At 40.0% G+C, this 20768-nt stretch overlaps 1 protein-coding gene across 2 annotated transcripts in view; it reads right to left on the reverse strand.

The window, feature by feature from the left end:
- Positions 1–2889: 2889 nt before the first annotated feature.
- Positions 2890–20768, reverse strand: part of LOC117293290 (pericentriolar material 1 protein-like) — a 53876-nt gene continuing 35997 nt past the window's right edge. For both annotated transcript variants that reach the window (XM_033775533.1, XM_033775532.1), the window contains 13 exons: positions 18515–18746; positions 16223–16472; positions 15452–15556; positions 14508–14714; positions 13697–13861; positions 13032–13270; positions 11929–12167; positions 10930–11105; positions 9110–9159; positions 7986–8060; positions 6482–6590; positions 5680–5856; positions 2890–5173 (listed from right to left, as the gene is read on the reverse strand). In XM_033775533.1, the coding sequence (XP_033631424.1) occupies positions 4949–5173; positions 5680–5856; positions 6482–6590; positions 7986–8060; positions 9110–9159; positions 10930–11105; positions 11929–12167; positions 13032–13270; positions 13697–13861; positions 14508–14714; positions 15452–15556; positions 16223–16472; positions 18515–18746 (2249 nt within the window). In that variant the 3' untranslated portion in view covers positions 2890–4948. The remainder of the gene's footprint in view (positions 5174–5679; positions 5857–6481; positions 6591–7985; positions 8061–9109; positions 9160–10929; positions 11106–11928; positions 12168–13031; positions 13271–13696; positions 13862–14507; positions 14715–15451; positions 15557–16222; positions 16473–18514; positions 18747–20768) is intronic.

The following is a 20768-nucleotide window of genomic DNA, read 5'->3' on the forward strand; positions in this document are numbered from 1 at the left end:
CCCGATGCAGAGCCATAGCAAACCTCGGTTACATCTTTGTTATGAATCAATTCATGGGTGTGTATGTTTTGGAGGCCAGGCGGCGTATCATTGACAAGGATGGTATTGAGTGATGGACCAACGCTGTGATATATTTACATTCATGAAGTAAACATCAACACTACTCTATAGATCCCCTCGTACATGTATATGTTTGTGCCAACCGTTTGATGGAAGTTCAACTTAAAGAGATTGGCTTGAAAAATAAAAATAATAATAACAAAACAAATTTCAAAGAGTAAAATTCATAACAAAACATTTGAAATATGAATGGTCAATTATAAAACCAGTAAAATTGAATGAACAGGTGCCCCAATTGTCAAAACTTTACACAGATTTATTTGTTGTGTATTTTGTTTTTACATACATTCGTGAAAGACTCTGCGAGGGTCAAAACATCGACCGTTGACTAGTTTTTGCTTTGTTTATATGCTAAGAAAAGTTTCCTTGCATAAGTTTGCTTAGCATGAATGTTTCTGTGCTTAGTAAAGTTGCTCAAGTGAAATAAACAGAAAACTCATCTGAAGCCCAGTTCATACTTTCTGCGAATGCGAAGCAAATTTTGGACGTCACAAATTCGCAACGAATAATTTGTTGAATTATGTTCAACTCCAGCAAAACATTTGCTGCGAAAAAAGCACTGTGACGTCAAAATTTGCTTCGCATTTGCAGGAAGTATGAACCAGGCTTTAAATATTGAACACTACCAGACAATGGTAGTGCAGATTTTGCAGATTTACTTATACGTCTACTCTATACAAATTTCAAGGTGATTTTCTAACATTCATATGTCACACAACTTTAAGCACACTACTTTACAACTTCACAATCCGTCTCCAAATTGGACCACTATCATATTCAATTTTTATGAAATTTTATATTCATATTAAATTTAGTACCATTAGTAATAATTTCTTGATGATACATTTGGTTTGCTTCACTTCTGTCCACATGACTGCATAAATGTGTCCTTTTTAAACATTCAATTTTCTAAAGAAAAGTGTTATACAATTGCGCTTAAGTGCAGTTACTGTTTATAAAATGTTGGAGCTTTAAAGTTGTCTGTGATCAGCAGTGAACATAACTATAATAATGAACTTTATAGTACTGCCAGTATCTTGTTTCAACTTTCCCTGTTTGCAATAAACCCTTCCCACGAAATATATAAATTGCAAATAGCACCTTCGCACTAACATTTTGGTTGGCTAAATCTCGCTGTTTTGAATGCGGATAATGGCTGCGTGACGCAGACACCCTTGTGCGTCTGTTGAGTACACATCTCTACGGTGTTGGCCAGCCAATTGACCCCTTGCACGCGTGTCACACGCGGCGACTAATGCCACGCTCACCATGTTGGTGGGCAGTTAGGTTTACGTGTACTAACGCCACGTCGCCTAAAATGCGCACTTCGCTGCATAACGCACAGCAAACTCTATGCATAGAGTTATATATGAAAACGCACAGTGAAATTGCCCACCAGTATGGCGCATTCAAGATTTTTCTGATGATGACGTCAATAGGGGTCAATAGGGTCTGTTCGCATGCGTGAACGTAAACAGCACCTTTCATGGGAAGGGTCCGTTGCAAAACTGTCTCTCAAAAGTTTTAGACCATTTTGTTTTTGCTAGGGTGTTCACATCGATTGAAATTGTAGTAACATGACATGTGTACTGTGGTCTGGATGCATGTTATTCTTCGTCATGTTCGTAGTACATACAGGGGATATTTCTCCAACCTAGCAGAAATATTTCCATATTTTACATAAATTCAACCATTTTTTACAACTAGTATCTTAAGAGATCCCACTTTAGTACTCTTCGCTGCTTGTGTCTTTCTAAATCTCAACATACTGCAAACTATAAACATTGCACAGTAAATAAAGCATGTTTCAATAATCAAAGAGAAAAAAACCGCAACTAAATTATCATGACAACCTCAACATAGGTAACTTTCAGCGTAAAATATTCTTCATCCATTCCAAAAGTAAATTTTTACTCTCTTTCTGAATGTTAACACCAAATCTGTGTCAGAAAAAGTCATTTGGGGTCTTTTTATGATTTAAACACTCCCAACGGAATTTGTTTGCCCCAAAATTAGTTTACTATTTAAAAAAATACCAAGTACATAATATAAATGAAGACCAACGTAAAGTATAAAGCACTCCTGGTACTCCTAAACACACCAATCACTCAAAGCTTATTTATCACAAATCAAATAAACAAGGAAACAAACAAACAAACAAACAATAACAAAGTATCTACAGCGAGAGTTCAAGTAGTGAATGAAAGGCGACTGAAAACCAAGATTGAACATTCCTTTCAAAAGGTCATCTCTGTGCTTGCTGGTCAATTTGAAAGCTTGGGTTTTGTACGTGGCAGGTCTCAAAATAACTCGCGGCAATTGCAGAGGTGCCCTGTGCTTTTGCTGTGGTGCCCTTTGCAAAGTTCCAATGTAAACTTACACTTTTATCGTACAGGTGCCCCGTACCAAAGGAAAGTTGCTGTGCCCCTTCAAACACGAAATTCTAGGACCTGGTAATTTGGAAGTAATTATTTGGATGTATTTAGTGTTTAAATTTAAAACCATGAGGCATTGAATTGTTCTGCAATGTTTTTAAAATTCTGCTTAAAATGAATTGTACAAAGTGTCTAGGTCCATTTTAGGTTTGGATAAAAAAATTGCATAAATTAGTTTTTATTTTCAAGAGAGGAAACCTCTTTTAATACAAGTTCACATGGAGTTGTTCACCCACCAGATAACTTAAAGTGTAGGTATATGGGTATTCACCCATTTCACCTGACGTCATCATCAGAATAATCTTGGATGAGCCATTGTGGTGGTCAATGTCAACGTGTGTTATTCAGTGAAGGTGACGCAGCGTTTACACGTAAGCCTATTGACCACCAACATGGTGAGCGTGTGACGCACGTGCAAGGGGGTCAATATACGAAATGTACAAAATTATTATGATTACATGTGATGTACTGTACATATGTTGCATATTGAATCACATACTAGAAATACAATTGGGTTCTAATATTTCTGGAAATTAAATCAAGGATGCCTCATAAGTGAGCTTGCAAGCCTAAGGAAACCAGGAAACAAGGGTGCTTGCTATGTGAACCAGAAACACCAGGGTTAACCCCTACTCTTACACAATAAATATTTTGGGTTCTTTTTATGAACTATAAATCCTAGTACACAGGACATACAGCTAAGTAAATCTGGAGTACACTTGGATAGAAAATGCAGCGTATTTTACAGAAATTTATTATTATAAATTTTTGTTTTAAAGTCTTGCAGAGAACTGTTGTAAGAAGCAACTATTGTTTAGTGCAATGTATTTTGCTTAGAAATTTATTGGCACATTGTTTCAGTATTAAATAATTGATGCATAATGCTGTGTGCAGGTATATAGGAGAAGTAAGAAATCCAAAAGTTTGTACGCAATTTGTGCATCTATCAGACATTTTTCACATTTGCGCTGACTTTTTTTGTTGTTGACATTCATACACATATTTTTCTTTAAATCAATTTGTTAAAGCTCTGTAAAGTAACTGTAAATATTATTTTCTAGTCTCATTTTAATGGACGGGATCGATTTAAGTAAATAAATTCTACACACACGTTATTGTGTGAATTATGTTACTATACATCCATCATATGCACACAGAAAACACCTAACAACAAATCTCTCAACAAAATATACACAAACTCTCAATCCAAAGTACTCATTAACATTATCCTATTTGCCATTTACAAAGCTTTCAAAACATTCCCCCAATCTTGAAAAAAATAACACAATTTATACATATCTCACATTTTAGGCACACTTTCGTTGTAAATGTCATACCAGTGCAAAAGCCTATTGCTCTATAATTTGTTTTTCATTCAACGAAATAAACAAAATGTGGAATAAACTGCATAGGAATACATACGCTAAAGTGGTACTTCTTTTTAAGACAATTCGCTAAACACAACAAGTCAAAATATTGTATACTTTTTTTTCAATATAATATCATCCATTCAAATGGAAAGCATTTCACTATAATAATAAAAAAAAGAAGACGACAAATTTCATCAAGCAAAAATTTGAATTGAAGAAGTACAACAAACTATGTGCAGTAGTGTCACAATCACAGACATGTACACATATTTTAGATTACATATTTGTATTAATGAAACAAAATACAATTTTTCTCCAATGTAACTCTGTTTAATTGTGGGAATACTATGTACAATCTAAACCCCTCAATGAACTAAAGTTGGGCGAATCCTGTTGGCGTTATTTCTTTTCAGAATCTGACACGGTGCTATACAGCCTGGAATGGTTGGTGGTCGCGCAGACCAGGCGAGTGGGTGGCGGCCGGCGAAGGTTGGTACAGGGCGCCAGGTCCGGTCTATGGATCCCATTGCATTGGCTATCCACAAGGCTTATAGTTTGCAAATGGTCTGCTACTTTGCGAGTCAGATTGCATATGATGGACATCTCACTAGTGCCCCAAGAAATGGAAGGTTGGGTACCATACCACAAAGCCAACTAGAACATCAGGGCCCAATTTCATTAAGCTCTTTAGCAGATAATTCTACTTGGCAAATATCTTTCGGGTACCAGTTGCAGCATCATAAACTGTACAGTATTTTTGGCTGGTAACCTATTTCTGCTGCTTAGCAAGTTTGTATGCTTACATGCTTAATGAAATCGGGCCCTGTACAATTCAACCCATTTGATTCATCAAGATCTCATCTTGGCCATCCACTATTGAAGGAATCAAATTAAATTGACTTTCACTGAAGACAACGCCAGCACGTGGATTTCCCATTGCGTCTCTCAAACACTTCATACACAAAATGTGATTCCCGCTTGTTTTACCGGGCGGAACATTTCCAAACCCATTACAGAACCCCCCTACATACCATTCTCTTTCACCTCAGGATCGGTAGGCTGGACAGCCTCTGTTAATGCATCCCCTGCACCATTACTGATGATGGGTGTAACGTGGTTAGCGTCAGGCTCCTTGAGGGCTTCTGGGTCGCCAGCCAGGGCAGCTTCTCCTGAGGCGATGGTCTCAATGATTTCCGCTAAGATGGTTGCGGGAGCTTGCTCTTCGGCAACTTTCATTTCAATATCAACCTGAAATAATCGGACAGATTTGTAGACGTGAATTGAGCAGGATAACTTACGCCCGTTTATCCTAAATTGGTCTTGTACAATGTAGACAACACATTCTGTAGCTTTTTGTTAACACACTAACATTTCCTTGGAACTGCTCCATTTTGACCACGCTGTTGACAGAATCCGCATGCGGATATGCTGTGGTTTTTTGCTCCCACGCCTACTATACTATGCATGCGCAGACACGTCAAGTCTTTGGTCTCAAGGCGTTTGTAACTGGCATTGTCCGCCAGCGCTTAATTTCACCAATAGAGGGCGTCTACTCACGCGCTACTGCATTGGTCCGAAACGCTCTCTAGCATTCAATGTTTTATTGCATTATTTTGTCACACGCAAAGTAACAAAGACCACAGGCTTGTAAAATGAAAACGATGTCGATGCGAGTTGTTGGATCGTGCAGCGTGTACTGTGTGATCGACGTGTCCTTTTAAAACCACATTGCGCAACATTGTTTTGCAACTCACCTCAGCCAGACTTGTCATCTTTGGTGGTAGATCATCAATTGTAACCTCCAAGTTATTGGTCTCAATGTTACCATTGGGTAAGTTGGATCCGCTGGTGGGTGTTGCCTGCAGAGAGTCTGTGTCAGTCTTAGGTGTATCTGCTGGGTCAGAGGTCGGCTGGGTAGTGGACTCTGTACCCTGTGAGTGAGAAATTCAAATACGCAAGTAGAATGAATTTCTGGGTCTGATATTCATCAAACACTGTGGGCGGCTGGACGGGTGTGCCCAGAAATGACAAATTTCATCCAGCACTCTGAGCAAAATACACTGTGCTGCCCAGCACAGATTTCCTCCAGATTGCACTTCAGCCCCATATGAATCATTTTGATGAAACGCGCGCCCTTGATGGACTAAATTGGATTTGGAGCCAACACTAAAATTGGTCAAGCTACAACACGGGTGCATCTCCAAGTTCTTTGTGTCTCGTCTTCCACAGTATGTTTCAAAATCAAAGACCGAGTACAGGATAGATAGTTCCCACTTGACTTCACACAGCGTAAAGTCGGCCATCTTTAAGGTAAAATCGAAAGCTGTCATGCGTTATGCATAAACACCACATGCGGTATGCAAGACTTTTCTCAAATTTTGTGCATGATTGGTCCGTTATATTGATGCCTCTAACAAAATAATAACTGTTTTGCAGCGTTTTCTCTAAAATGTTACCAAAATTATTCTTGGAAATCTATAAAATGTGAATTATTTTACCCTTGAAAAGACAACGTCAAAAGAACGATTTGTTACAAGTTTCTGAAGGATGACTTACCTGGTTGTCGTTCTCTACTTGTGCAGCTGCCGCCCCTATGCTTGTAATGGTCTCATCCTCTCTAGCACTCATCTCATCATATTCATCATCATCTTCGCCACTTCCAAGACTGAAAATGGGTAACAACATTTGCAAATATTATAGTTTACAATATGCATTTGAGGGTGAAAAACAAATAATAATAATAACAATAATAATAATATATAAACTTATACTGAGCTCATATCTGTCTCAATAAAGACACCCAAGGCCCACAAAAAAAGAAAATTAATGAAACGTTAACAGAAAACTTGAAACTAATTGCAATATAATAAAACTTTATTGTCCCTGCATGGGAAAGTCCTTTGGCCATTTTATTTTAAACAACAAAATACCAACTTGAAAAGGGGTTAAACTGTATGATGGAGAAAGAGTATGCCTAAAACTAGAAAGTTAAAAGGTAAACCATAGAAAGATACTCAATAAAATTGTAAAGAGGTTTTAAATGAATGGAGTTAGAACCCCCAATGGTGTCACTGCTCACTGTTCCAGCTGCCCATTGAATAACTGAATGCAAAACAATAAAATATCGCCTGTCACTGCACATCGCCACAAAGAGGACCGCAAACAAGCACGGCCCCTTTGTGTGTAGGCATGTTGTGATTGGCCGATGATTGGCCGTTGATGATTGGCCGGTGATAGTTCCATTCATAAAATCTTGGCTAGACTTCGGACGGATCGAGTAGAGCGGCTGCCCATTGTACAACAAATAGCTTGAACGTCTGACTCACACTTAGAGGCTCGGGGCCCAGTCTAATCAAACGTGAACAACTTTGGTCAACAGAGGGCGATGCGATGCTGGGCAAAGTTCAACTATTTCTCGGTGTGCGTTGTCGACCAATCTTTGATTCACGGAGATTTTGTTGCCAAAGAAGTTCACAAAACATGGTCAACACAACCGATCATCAAATTGCAAATTCTTGAAAAGGGTTGTTGATAGAAAAAAAAGTATAATTCAGGACTGATAGTGTGAGTTAAAAAATCACCCGGTACGCTGCAGGTTTGCGTACTTGACTTTCATGTTTTGAGGTTAGTTTTTTCATGTTTTTTTTTTTTTATTTTGGTCGCGGTTTATACGCCACGTGGCATATACGCCGACACCTAAATATTTTTTTGTATATGTTGGGGAAGTGCGGTTTATACGCCGCGCGGTTTATAATCCGAAAATTACGGTAGTATGTTTTTATGACCGAGGTCGTTTTTCCACTTTGTTATACATTTGAAAAGAGCATAATCTATGATGTTACCACCTTTGTGGCAAAGTTGTGTAAGTAGAAACACCAAGAAATGCACGAGAATGAAACTGAGAAAAAGGGTTTCTTAAATGTTAAGATGTCTTAAACATTAAGTTGTGTAAGTAGAAACACCAAGAGATGCACGAGAATGAAACTGAGAAAAAGGGTTTCTTAAATGTTAAGATGTCTTAAACATTAAGGTTAATTTTAAGAAGAGAATGGTAACTCACTAATTGACAGCGTTGGTCTCACTCATTGATAGTTCAATCTTGACTTGGTCTTTAGCCAGTGCACTCTCGCTATCACTGTAGTAAGAAAAAAAAGAAGAACAAATCTAGTTTGTAATCTTAAGCATGGTAGAAATACATCGCATAACATTACTCTATTATTGAAATAAAAAATATCTGGAGTTATAAAAAAGATAAGATGTACTTCATTAGCAAGCTTAAGGTAGATCCCATCACTGGAAAGCAACTAATTTCTAACAGCTAGGGGGCCTAAATCAAATGCAGCTTCCGAAAATGTGTTTGTCAACCTCGTTTCCAGGGGTGATCGATCTCGCCGCGCCATTTTTTCCCAGCATGCCTTGCTCGATCATAACCCCTGGAAGTGTGACTTCAAAAGATCCAAATATATGTATTACAATAAGTCCTGTGGTTGATCGGTTCTGTGTTGGGCGTAAGTCGCTAACGGGCTGGATGCGCTGTGTGTAATAAAAGTCATAAACTTGCCTTGGCGTTCAGTGTTGCGTGATGAATACGTACATCTTTATACGCACGCGTTTCGGCGTATAGAGCTTTTTGAATACGCACAGCGTTTCATATTTTGCGCGTATATGATAGCCAATCAAAGACACCGATCGGAGTTCCCCTCCCAGGGGTTAGAGACGTATGCAGAGCTAGCGTGATACGGCGCGCTTCCCATGGTAGCGAGGCTGTGTGTTTGTACACCTTTCTTCTGCAACAACACAGCCAAAGTTTTTCCCTCTAACTGAGGTTGGAAAACTATGGAAAGCCGTAAATGCAAACAAATAAAGATGGTAACAATGTCACACATATTTAAAATAGTGTTGAACTTGTTGGAAACAAAGCAACTTATTCATGCGAGATACTCTTACTTAATGGAAGTTCTGAACAATTTCTTTTAATTATTTTAGAATATCTGTTACAATCGGCGGCCCATGCCAACCAGTCTGGTTTGTTTATCAACAATGGAAAGGTCCATTATCAAAAGTCAAATCAGTGTCTAACGTTCCTATGATAATGTTTTTTTTTGAACACACAACAGGCACGGTATTTATGAGTTGCACCGAGCTTCAAAGTACAAGGTCATCTTAACTATGGATCGCACTTACTCATCTTGCTCACTGGTCTCCATGTTACGAGCCAAGTCATCATCTCGAGTCTGCTAAGAAAAAATCAATATTGTAAGACGTCTGACAAGGATTATCCAAAAGTTAAAGACAAACACATTGCATAGATTGATGCAAACAAATTATTTAAGTATGGATACACAGTACCCACTTCACAACATTCTGATCAGTACAGGGGTCGATTTCACAATAAGTGTGGAGATATTAACAACGTTTGGCTAGTCCTAAGTTAGAACGAATAATAATATAATATATATAATAATAATAACTTTCGATTTATATAGCGCCTAATAACTAACACTTAATTCTCTAAGCGCTTTACATTAGTGCCCTGGTCATAGGGCCAATAACATCCCTTTTTAATGTTTCTCAGCTCCCTTGGGAGTATACAACCTGGGCAACAGTTTATATCGCTCCAAAGGCTTTTTCATTCACAATATCAACCTCTACCCTCGCAGGTACCCATTTATTCCCCTGGGTGAAGAGAAGCAATTATAGTAAAGTATCTTGCACAAGGACACAAGTGTCACGACCGGGATTCGAACCCACACTCCGGTGAAAACGCACCAGAACTTGAATTCGATGCTCTTAACCACTCGGCCATGACACTCTACGCCGAGATAAGACTTGTCTTCACTTGTGAAATCCACCCCAGATGCAGTAATTTGGATACTTCAAGAGACGAAAAAGATTATTTAGTTCATTCATAGATTTTGTCAAAGATAATATTAAAAACTAGGTTTTATATAGCGCTTTATCAAACCCCTAGTGATACACTTAACCCTGGACCACATATCCTAGGACAGTACTAGTCCGGCGCCCTTGTGTATTTGAATAATAACACATCACTGCATTTTAATTTCAAACTGATACAATCATCATTCAATTCTGCCCAGTATAGACCGATCCATTAGGCTCTGCCTACGGCGCACGTGTGAGCAAGAACACTTGAGCCTCTCCAATGCCATTTTAAACAATTCTGTCGCACGCGCGCCAAGCATTCACGCACGCATGTCAGACCTTCAGTTGCGCAATCAGGGTTGTGATTGGTCAATAGCGCCATGAGCACTTCTGTGGATTTGTGCGCTTTATAAGTTTTCATTATTATTATTATTATTATTAATGGGGCAGAGCTTAATGGATTTAAAGGCAGTGGACACTACTGGTAATTGTCAAAGACTAGCCTTCACAGTTGGTGTATCTCAACATATGCATAAAATAACTAACCTGTGAAAATTTGAACTCAATCGGTCATCGAAGTTGCGAGATAATAATGAAAGAAAAAATCACACTTGTCACACGAAGTTGTGTGCGTTTAGGTGGTTGATTTCGAGACCTCAAGTTCTAAACTTGAGGTCTCGAAAAGAACTTGAGGTCTCGAAATCAAATTTGTGGAAAATTGCTTCTTTCTCGAAAACTATGGCACTTCAGAAGGTTTCTCACATTGTTTTATACCATCAACCTCTCCCCATTACTCGTCACCAAGAAAGGTTTTATGCTAATAATTATTTTGAGTAATTACCAACAGTGTCCACTGCCTTTAATTGAATGGATTGAATTATCACCCATAACAAAATTGAAGATAAATCGCCTCCTGCTCTAATGTGAAACTGTGTAGATAGTGTTTTTCTCATTTTGATTCCAGTTTTGAAAACCAAATATATATTGATACCTCACCATGCAATGCTTCAAATCCTATAAACAAATTCTCTGTTCCCATAAAAGTTTTGAGCTGCAGTCGTGCTTATTTTCCCCCAAATTGGAGCCCTGTACACCAAGAAAATTACAACAAAACGTCCTACCTTTCCCAGTTCTTCCTCTTCCCTGGACGTTGCCATGTCCATGGCCGTCTCCAGAGCTACCTCATCAAATGAAGGCTTCTTGGAAGGCTTAGGGGCGACTGGCACTGGAGTAACACTAGAGGGCTCTTCTGCATCATCGGATAAGCTGGAATCATCCTCGCTGTCGGAGCTGCTACCTAGCGATTGCAAAAATAAAAACAGGGATCACAATTGTCATATTGATTATTTGACTTGGTATTGTTCACATACAAATCATCAAGCAGTCTGATTGGTTTCTAAATCTTTTAGCGATCGTTCATTTCTGTAAACATCCCTGATACTTCAGACAATGAAGGCAATTGCCTCCATGCCCTCTGGTCATTGCCTTGGTGCCCTTGAAATGCTCCAGTAGAAATTTACAATTTCTTCATAGGGTGCCCCTTACTAAGGAGAAAATGCCTTGGTGCCCTTGTTCTTTCAAAACAAACCGGCTAGGTATTATTGCTCATATTGTGGATTTTTTGCCACCTTATGTGCAGGAAAAATGTCACAAAAAGAGTAAATAAAAACAGATATACAGGGTTTTGTTTTTGAATTGTACACTCTATATTGACATTGGAAACATTGAAAAATGTCCAATTTGGTCAATACTTTTCATTCAACCCACTCGTTTCCACGAAGTGGGTCAAATCTAGCAGCCATTTCCAGCTGCTGCAGGTATTGCGGGAACATACTCGTACTAAGTAAGTTTTATTATCATTTATAATTATTTGGAGTAATTACCAATAGTGTCCAGTGCCTTTCAGCAGCTCTATAACATTGGGCCCTGAAGCAACACTTGCTTGAACTATTGCCTCTCACCCTGACATTTCTTCATTCAAATCCAATCTCAAAACTTACCTCTTTGGTCAAGCCTACCATTAATTTTCCCACTGGACATATTTATGGCACAGTGAATAGTTTATTCTAGATACCAGCACTTTATAAGATTTATTATTTATTTATTTCCTCTAAACCTACCTTCATCCTCTGAACCATCTTCCTCCTCAGCCCCTGTACCCGTCTCAGTCCCCGTCTCCGTCCCAGTTACTCCTTCGTCCTCTTCCTCTTCTTCTTCCTCATCTTCTCCAATCTCGCCAGCTTCTTTCCTGAGTTTATTACCGGCAGTATCGAGGTCCTGCATCAAGCGGAAGAAGGCTAGCTCGTTGAAGAGGATCTCAGAGATGTCTACTAGAAGGTCCTCACCACACTCTCGCATTCTGCAAATAAACAGTTTTTTTAGAAAAAAAAGATGTTGGAGTATTCTTGAAGGGTTTGGGTGCTTTTTGTACTTTCTCAGCTCCCTTTGTGGCATGTCATGGCCGAGCGGTTAAGAGCACCGGATTCAAGCTCTGGTGTTTGCTCAGCAGAGTGTGGGTTCGAATCCCGGTCGTGACACTTGCTACGTAAAACTGGGGAGGTAGTGCTTTCTGCTCTACCGGCCAGGCTTCGGACTGATGATACCCAAGCCTACATCGGTATGGACCGTAAAAGGGGTAACCCTGTTTCAGCCCTAGGAGTAGGTGGCAACGGCCTCTGGAAAAAAAAAATTGTAGCCCACACCTTGAAGTGGCCTTCAGTCCTTGTGTGTCTGGCGACTTGCATAAAAAAAAAATTAAAAAAGTATCCAGCTCTGAGCTGCCTTGGTGCTTCAGTGGCTTTTTCATACACAATATCAACCTCTACCCTCGCAGGTACCCATTTATACCCCTGGGTGAGGAGAAGCAATTACAGTAAAGCATCTTGCTCAAGGACACTCGCGTCATGACTTGGATTCGAACCCACACTCTAATGACTAAACCACCAGGGCTCAATTTCATAAATCTGCTTACCTGTAAGCACATTTTTGTGCCTACTGTAGCAGAAAAATGTGCATAAGCATAAATTTATTTCACAAATACATAAATGTAAGCAGATAATTTGAAGTTGCGCATGCACGTTCAACATGGATTTGCTTATTTACGTCACTCGTGTGCTTACCGCGGGACACTCCATAAGCAAAAAACTGATGCTTACCATGTTTTATGAAATTAGGCCCAGCCATGACACCCTACTAAACCACTGAATACAAATTTCAAACTCACTTCCTTCCAGAGAACTTAGACAACGAGTCCTGCAGAATAGAGCCAAGCTGTCTGTTGAAGAAGCGGACAAACTCTCTGCTATCATCCCGTTGCTTTGAGAGTGTCAAGACGAGACGTCTGATATAAGATAGAAGCTGGGGGGAACAGACGTCATCCATGTGTTCCTTCAGATATGGGATGACTTCTTGCATGATGCTCTTTATCTGGAGGTCCAGCTGACGAGTGTCTATTCTTGGGTACTGTACAAAATGATCAGCAAACAATTGGGCAATAATTTTAGTTTTTGTTGAATTTGACACCTTACTGCTTACTATGTTTCGAAAAGTATAATTCTCAATAGAGGACTATTTTCAAATATCAAATATGAGAAAAAGAAAATATTTATATAAATATATTTCTACAATTACATGGCTTAAAGCCATTGGACACTTTCGGTAAACAGTATTTTCCAAGGCCCACACTTCGTGTATCACAACTTCTATATAATATAACAAACCTGTGAAAATTTAGGCTCAACCGGTCATCGGAGTCTAAAATTATTATTAACTCATTTTGAATCTGGTCTTGAACAACAAATTTGGTCAAGTAAAAGTGTTAAGCTTAAAAGCCCTGCTGTCTAGTGCATTTTCCCCAATAAATATAAGCCCGGAACACTTGGGACTTACCGGTAGGTCTGAGAAGGAGCTTTCACTGCCCATGTCTTGAGCGGAGCTATTACTGGTGACTTCACTGTTACTAACGGCAGCTTTATCAACAGAGGCTGACGCATCAGATGAAATGGCTGCAGACGCCTCTGCCTCTGCCTTTAAGCGCTCGTACTCACGCATTCTCTGTTGGTAACAATATTACATCTTGATTTATTCATTGTCATTATTGTACTAAAGATGTCTGTAATTACAGAAATCCCATGTTTACTAGTGCAGTTCTCAGTCTAACATTGCAGTTTGATCTGGAGTGGTTAGTATTATGTTTTGTATAATGTATTTGTACATTGTCTTTGAAGGAGCACTGCAGATTCACTGCTTAACGTCCCGTCCGAAGGACGAAGCAATGGTTAAGTGTCTTGCTTAAGGACACAAGTGTCATTGCTGGGGATTCGAACACACACTCTGCTGATCAGAAACACCAGAGTTTGAATTCGGTGCTCTTCACCGCTCGAGTACACTTTTCAGAACATGGTGAGAACGAGTTAGGTGTAATGGGGGCTTTATTTGGAGGCCTGGGCCCACTTTCATAAAGCCGCTAAGCACAAACATTTGCTTAGCATGAAATTTCTTCCTTGATAAAAGCAGGATAACAAACCAAATTTCCATGTGATTTTCAGGATAAGCAAACAACAGCTGAATACTAGTAACAAGCAATATGCAACAAGTGGAAATACGGTTGGTAATCCTGTTTTTATCAAGGAAGAAATTTCATGTTTAGCAAATTTTTGTGCTAAGCAGCTCTATGAAATTTGGCCCTGGTCCGGCTTACCTGTAATGCTTTATCTAGATGAATGACAGTATCACCGAGCTCATCATTAGCAAAGCCAAAGTCTTGACTGAAAGAGGGCGGTGTTGACATTGAGCTTGCCGAGCCTACACTCTCTACATAGTCATATTCCTCTGCGTCGAGTGATCCCATAGATTGAAGGGCTTGCAGCATGGCCTGCTTGTTTGGGTTTTTGCTGTAGATCTGGGCCTGGTCGTATAAAAACAGTTAAGATATTCAATCTTGTCTTTAAAGGCAATTAAATATTATCTTAAAAGGCACTGGATGACTTTGGTCATTGTCGAAGACCAGTATTCTCACTTGGTGTATCCCAACATAAGAATAAAATAACAAATCTGTGACAATTTGGACTCAATTGGCCATCGAAGTTGCAAGATAATAAGAAACACCCTCGTTGCACAAATTTGTGTGCTTTCAGATAAAAAAAGACTTCAGGCTTGGAAGTATTTTAATATTCGAGTGAGAAATTACCTCTTTCTAATTAACTACGTTACTTTAGAAGGAGCCGTTTCTCACGATGTTTTATACTACCTACAACTCTCCATTGCTCGTTACCAAGTAAGTGTTTATGCTAACAAATATTTTGAGTAATTACCAATAGTGTCCAGTGCCTTTAGGTGTAGCCCTCATCTAAAGTGGTCATGCGGCCATGTGATGTTAGGGGATATTTCTAAAAACACACAGAATTTGAACTGCCGGTGGTCTAGTTGGTAAATCACTGCTCTAAAATTGCAAAGGTCGTGGGTTTGAATTCCAAACTGAATAGTATGCCTGTGACTGTTTTCACAGAACTCGGAAAAATACTGAGTGTACAGTGCTAGCACTCGACGGTGTAAGAGAAACTAATACGGGATATTTCTCACACACAAAAATGAAGAAATAATTGTTTTCCAAAGAAATCAAGAACGACTTGTGAAATATTCTACCTTGATTTCTTCCTCTTCTGACGTGATGAGGCTCTCACTCGGAGTATGCTCAGAGGCAGTGGTTGACATCTGCCATAAACGCTGCTCATGCCTCATGTTCTGCTTCTGTGTATCAAACAAGAAGAATAATTAGTCAATTCTTGTGTTCAACCCAAAAATTCATTTAAAAATTTACCCAGTCAGTTTCCCTTGTGGTTTATATTGATATCTGAAACAAAAAGTCGCATCCCCTTGAGGTGATCCCCTGGCTGCCGCTTTCAAGGTTGTATCGTAATTTGGGTGTGATCCCTGGCTACACGGCAGTTATCGGTTGCATGGCTTCTGACTGGCTCCCCCGAACAAAGATATTGACAAAATAGGGACACCGCCAACATAGGGCTAGATAGCTCAGTTGGTCGAGCGCCAGCACGTTAATCCGGAGGTCGTTGGTTCGAATCCCACTCTAGTCAATTCTTTGTTCACCAAAGTTCGAAAGCTATGGTTTTCGAAATAAATAGGTTTTGAGATGTGTCTTTTTAAGTATCTGCTTGTCTGAGTTGAGGTGGGAAGCTGTTCCAAAGAGATTGCTTGGCATGTGAAAATTATTTTTTGTACAACGGAATAACGCGAATCTCCTGATGAAACAATTTTTCTTGAAAAATTGACGACTAATGAAGCTGAAACTTCTACAGGTAAATTATATTACATACATCGCAATTCACAGTGAGTGGGGATTCATGTCATGGTCAAAAGCTTGATCTACCAAAGGTATCAAAGACCATTAATGCTTACTTGTTTGCCAGCAGCTCCTCCCTTGTGAGAGTTAGCAGCGTCGTCAGTAAGGTACTTCGAAACGAGATCCTGTAGAGAGTATAGCGCCCTCTGTCGAAGGTAATCAGAGTTGAGCATCTGTAGCTCTCTGAACAGCTCGATGAGGAAGTGTGGTCTGGACTCATTCTGGGAGATGAGGGTCGCTACCTCTGAGTAGATGGACTCACGGAGAGCCTCGAAGAGAGAGAACTCACTCCCAGCATCGGACTCCCTGAAAAGAGAAGAGTTAAACAAAGTTTTCTTTAAAATAGACCTTATGCATTGACGTTATCCAGCCGCCATCTTAGAGGTAAAACGATGATGTAACGCGCAATGCACAAATTTGTACGCGCAGCACACAGGATTGAGCAATGACCAACCGTCTTCTGACCTCTAAGTGAGGGCGCCCTATTCAAATGACATCATGTGCATAAGGTCTATGAGAAATTGAGGTTGGTCGGCCACTTCCAGTTAAGGGCAACACTTTAATGATCAACTGTATCTACCTACTCCTTGGGCCAAAACAGGGTTTAACCCTTTCAGTCTGTAAGGATGTAGGCATGGGTATCATCCACTAGGAGCCTGGCTGGAGCAAGACACTAATAACTGTAAATGCTCCTTGGCGTTTATGTTCTAACTTATGGATCCTGCCGAGTAGCAAAGTGAAAGTACTGAAAACTAGCAAAAGTGATGTCAGGCCTGGAATTATAAGGTGGCCACAACGACCAGTCGATCGATGACAAGTTTTTTTTTTAAAGTTTTTTTTATGCAAGTCGCCCAAAACAAGGCTAAAAGCCACTCTAGGTTAAGGGCTACAAGGAAGAAAGCATAGACATGTAGAAACTCAGTGGAGCTGAAGGTAGGAATTGACATTCCTCTTAAAAGATGGCAGATCATAGGATGAAGGGAAACATGCACCAGGCAAGGAGTTCAAAAGAGATGCAGTACGAGGGAAAAAGCTACTGGAGTAGCTCTTTGTTCTACATCTCGGCACAGCCACAGTATAAGGATGAGAACAAGCAGAAAGCCTGGTCTCGCGCTCAAACACCCTGACATGATGAATAAGGTTGGATAGACTGGTGGAACATTTACCATGGAAATATCTGTAAAACAGGCAAAGGCTGGCTACAGACCTTCGGTGAGAAAGGGGTTGTAGTGTAGTTCCCAACTACAAAACTACTTGACCAAAAGAGAACAATACAGTCGTCATGCACTATTATTGCTTTGTTTTACAGCTCTCAAAATTTAACAGCCATAAGTGCCTCTCTGTAGCCAGCCTTTGCCTGTTTTACAGATATTTCCATGGTAAATGTTCCACCAGTCTATCCAACCTTGTTCCTCCTGTCAGGGTGTTTGAGCGCGAGACCTGTTCAAGCTAGAATTAAATTCAAAATTCTCCTTTTAACTTTTCAATGTTTGCAAGGCACAGCCCCGATTTATCTCCAGGACCTAGTTCACAAATACATTCCTTCGAGAAATTTACGCTCTAAGTCAAAGTCTCTTCTTGTCATTTCCACCCGTTACAAAATCTTATGGTGCTCGCTCTTTCCAAGTAGCTGCAGCTGAACTGTGGAATGGCTTACCCGAGTCTGTCAAGGATGCTTCCACAGTTGACACATTCAAAAAACGCCTTAAAACTCATCTTTTCAACGCTTTTCAGTAACTTTCTTTGATGGTTCATTCTTCCTTTATTTTGTTTTCCTTAAAGCGCATAGGGACTTTGTTTTAGTGATATGCGCTATATAAATACGGTTTATTATTATTATTATTATTAATATTATTATTTGTTGCCTTGGTGCCCAATCTACTGGCCTTGGTGCCTTCCAAAATTTGTCTGGCTCCACGGCCAAAGTGGCCTTGCCCCGAAAATTTTTGTAATTCCAGGCCTGTGATGTACTTTCCCATTATCAATAAGAGTAAAATCATATAGGATTTGAGGCATTGCATGGTGAGATATCAATGTTCATTTAGCTTGGGGTAACACCATGTGTGTATTTACTTGCCAGGTAGAGTTTGTTCTTAGAGAACCGTCTTACTTTATTCTACTACCGCGGAGTAGATGTTCGGGGGTTCGGGAGACTTCTCAGTTCTGAAAAGAACTGTCCTGCTTTTTAACTATTACCCGGGCGGATGGTGTAGAAAATAGGCTGGGACTACTACTTTAGCTTATAGGATCGTGATTAACTGTACTACTGCGGAGTCAGTTCTCAAATTGGTCTCAACGTTTCGACTAGCTTGCTCTAGTCATCATCAGGAATAGTAAAATTGACTTACATTTCGCTAGTGGACTTAATAGATCTCTCCGTATCCTGCATCTGCATTTTCCTTTCTCTCTCTAGATCTCCAGGCATGCTGGATATTGACATAGTACTAGCTACACTGGCTACCTCCATGAAGGCTGTACCACTGAGAGAGCTACTTAAACCTGGTCTAGGACCTCGCCTCTTGCTGGTCGAAGGTCTGGCCTGGCTGTCTTTAGCTTTGGTTGATAAGCTTGGTAGTATATCTATCAAGAGTAAGCAAAACAGAGTAATGAACTGGTAATAAAAATAATAATAATATTCAGTTTTTATATGGCACTTTTTCACATCCACAGGGCACCCCAAAGCACTTCAAATTCTTACCCCGGGTCACTGGGCCTTAAATCATTCCTTAAACCATCTCAGATCCCTGGGGAGTATTGACCCATTTCACCTGACGTCATCATCAAAAAAAATCTTGAATGCGTCATACTGGTGGGCAATTTCACTGTGCGTTTTTATATAAACTGCACCAATAAAGTATCTAAACACTTACAAATGGTCAGATTTATCGGAACCTGAAATAGTATACAAAAATTTAATTGTTTGTTTCTATTCACCGTTAATTTCTGCACGTTTTGACACATCTTGTGTTGCGCTACGATGTTGTTTGGTGGATTTATGGACACTTGAGTGGCTTAAGGTCGAATTTCAAAAGTTGCAAAAGCCCCTATTCACCCCAATTCCAAAAGGGAACTCACATAAGCATCACACTCAGACAAAATCAAGACAAAAGACACAAACTCGTTTCGTTTACATGACCATGAAATTAATTGCCGTATCTTTAACTCTAAAACTGCTGTTATCCTGTCCTCCATTCTTGGTGTGTCCTCCATCATTGTCCTGAACGGCAAGGAGTCGTCTTCTCATACTCTCAATGAGACATCTGATCTGTCCCTGGTCAATCCCCGGCCATTTCCTGATCAGGATGCGTCGCAAACCTCTCGAGAGTGGTGTCAGGCTTTATGGACTTGTTCACTTTCTTTTGCTGCAGAAGTCACCCTCGGACGGCCACTCCTTGGCAGGTCGTCCACATTTCCCTGAGCTTGGTAGCGATTCCACCATTTACTGACCATCGCATCGACGTACCGGCTTCTATCAAACCAACGATCCGTCCTCTTTCCTGTTTGGTCGCTTGAGCCATCTTTCCTGTTATCTTGAAACACCTTTCCCTGTCTTACCATTGTTGTATGCCTCCCATCTTTGACCCCTTTGCTTGGTTACTGACAATTATTGGTGAGTATGTTCATCGCAACCAATTTATCCAAAACGCGACCAAAAAAACATCATTTATAAAAGGCGAGCAAAAGAAACGCTGATCTTACTCGTCACAATACAACGATTTAGCTTGAATAGGGGCTTTTGCAACTTTTGAAATTCGACCTTAAGCCACTCAAGTGCCCGTAAATCCACCAAACAACATCGTAGCGCAACACAAGACGTGTCAAAATGTGCAGAAATTAACGGTGACTCGAAATGAATAATTATTTTTCGGCATACTGTTTCAGGTTCCGATATATCTGACCATTTGTAAGTGTTTAGATACTTTATTGGCGCAGTTTATAACTCTATGCTGTGCGTTATGCAGTGAAGTGCACATTTAAGGCGACGCGGCATTAATACACGTAAACCCAACTCCCTACCAACATGGCGAGCGTGGCATCAGTCGCCGCGTATGACCAACATGGTGAGCGTGCTAAATCAATCAAAAGAACCATCTCTGCCCTCACAGATACCCATTTACCCCTGGGTGGAGAGAAGCAATTATAGTCAAGTGTCTTTGCTCAGGGACACTTGACTACATCTGCTCTAGCAATGCAAAGGTTGTGGGTTCGAATCCCACCCGAGTGATTTGCCTGTATATTTCATTCTTGATTCCTGTTGCAAATCTAACATCTACAAAATGGTTGCAGTAGCCGCTGCTAATACATAGATTTTGAACTGCCTCTAGCCACTGACAGGGCTAGTTCGAAGGTCTAGTGGTAAGACATCTGCTCTAGCAATGCAAAGGGTGTGGGTTCGAATCCCACCCGGGTGATTAGCCTGTGGAATGAGTATACGGTGCTTTATACACATTGTGTATGAGTAAAACAAATTAGATTTGTTATCAAATATTATAGTAGCCAAGGCAAAACTAACATTTGTGACCTGCTCTGTGAAAATGAGTCAGATGTAGGCAATTTCAGGAATTGAGTTATATGCATGGCTGGAAAGAACACATCAGCAGC

Source organism: Asterias rubens, chromosome 8, assembly GCF_902459465.1.
Source record: "Asterias rubens chromosome 8, eAstRub1.3, whole genome shotgun sequence".
NCBI classification, from domain to species: Eukaryota; Metazoa; Echinodermata; class Asteroidea; order Forcipulatida; family Asteriidae; genus Asterias; species Asterias rubens.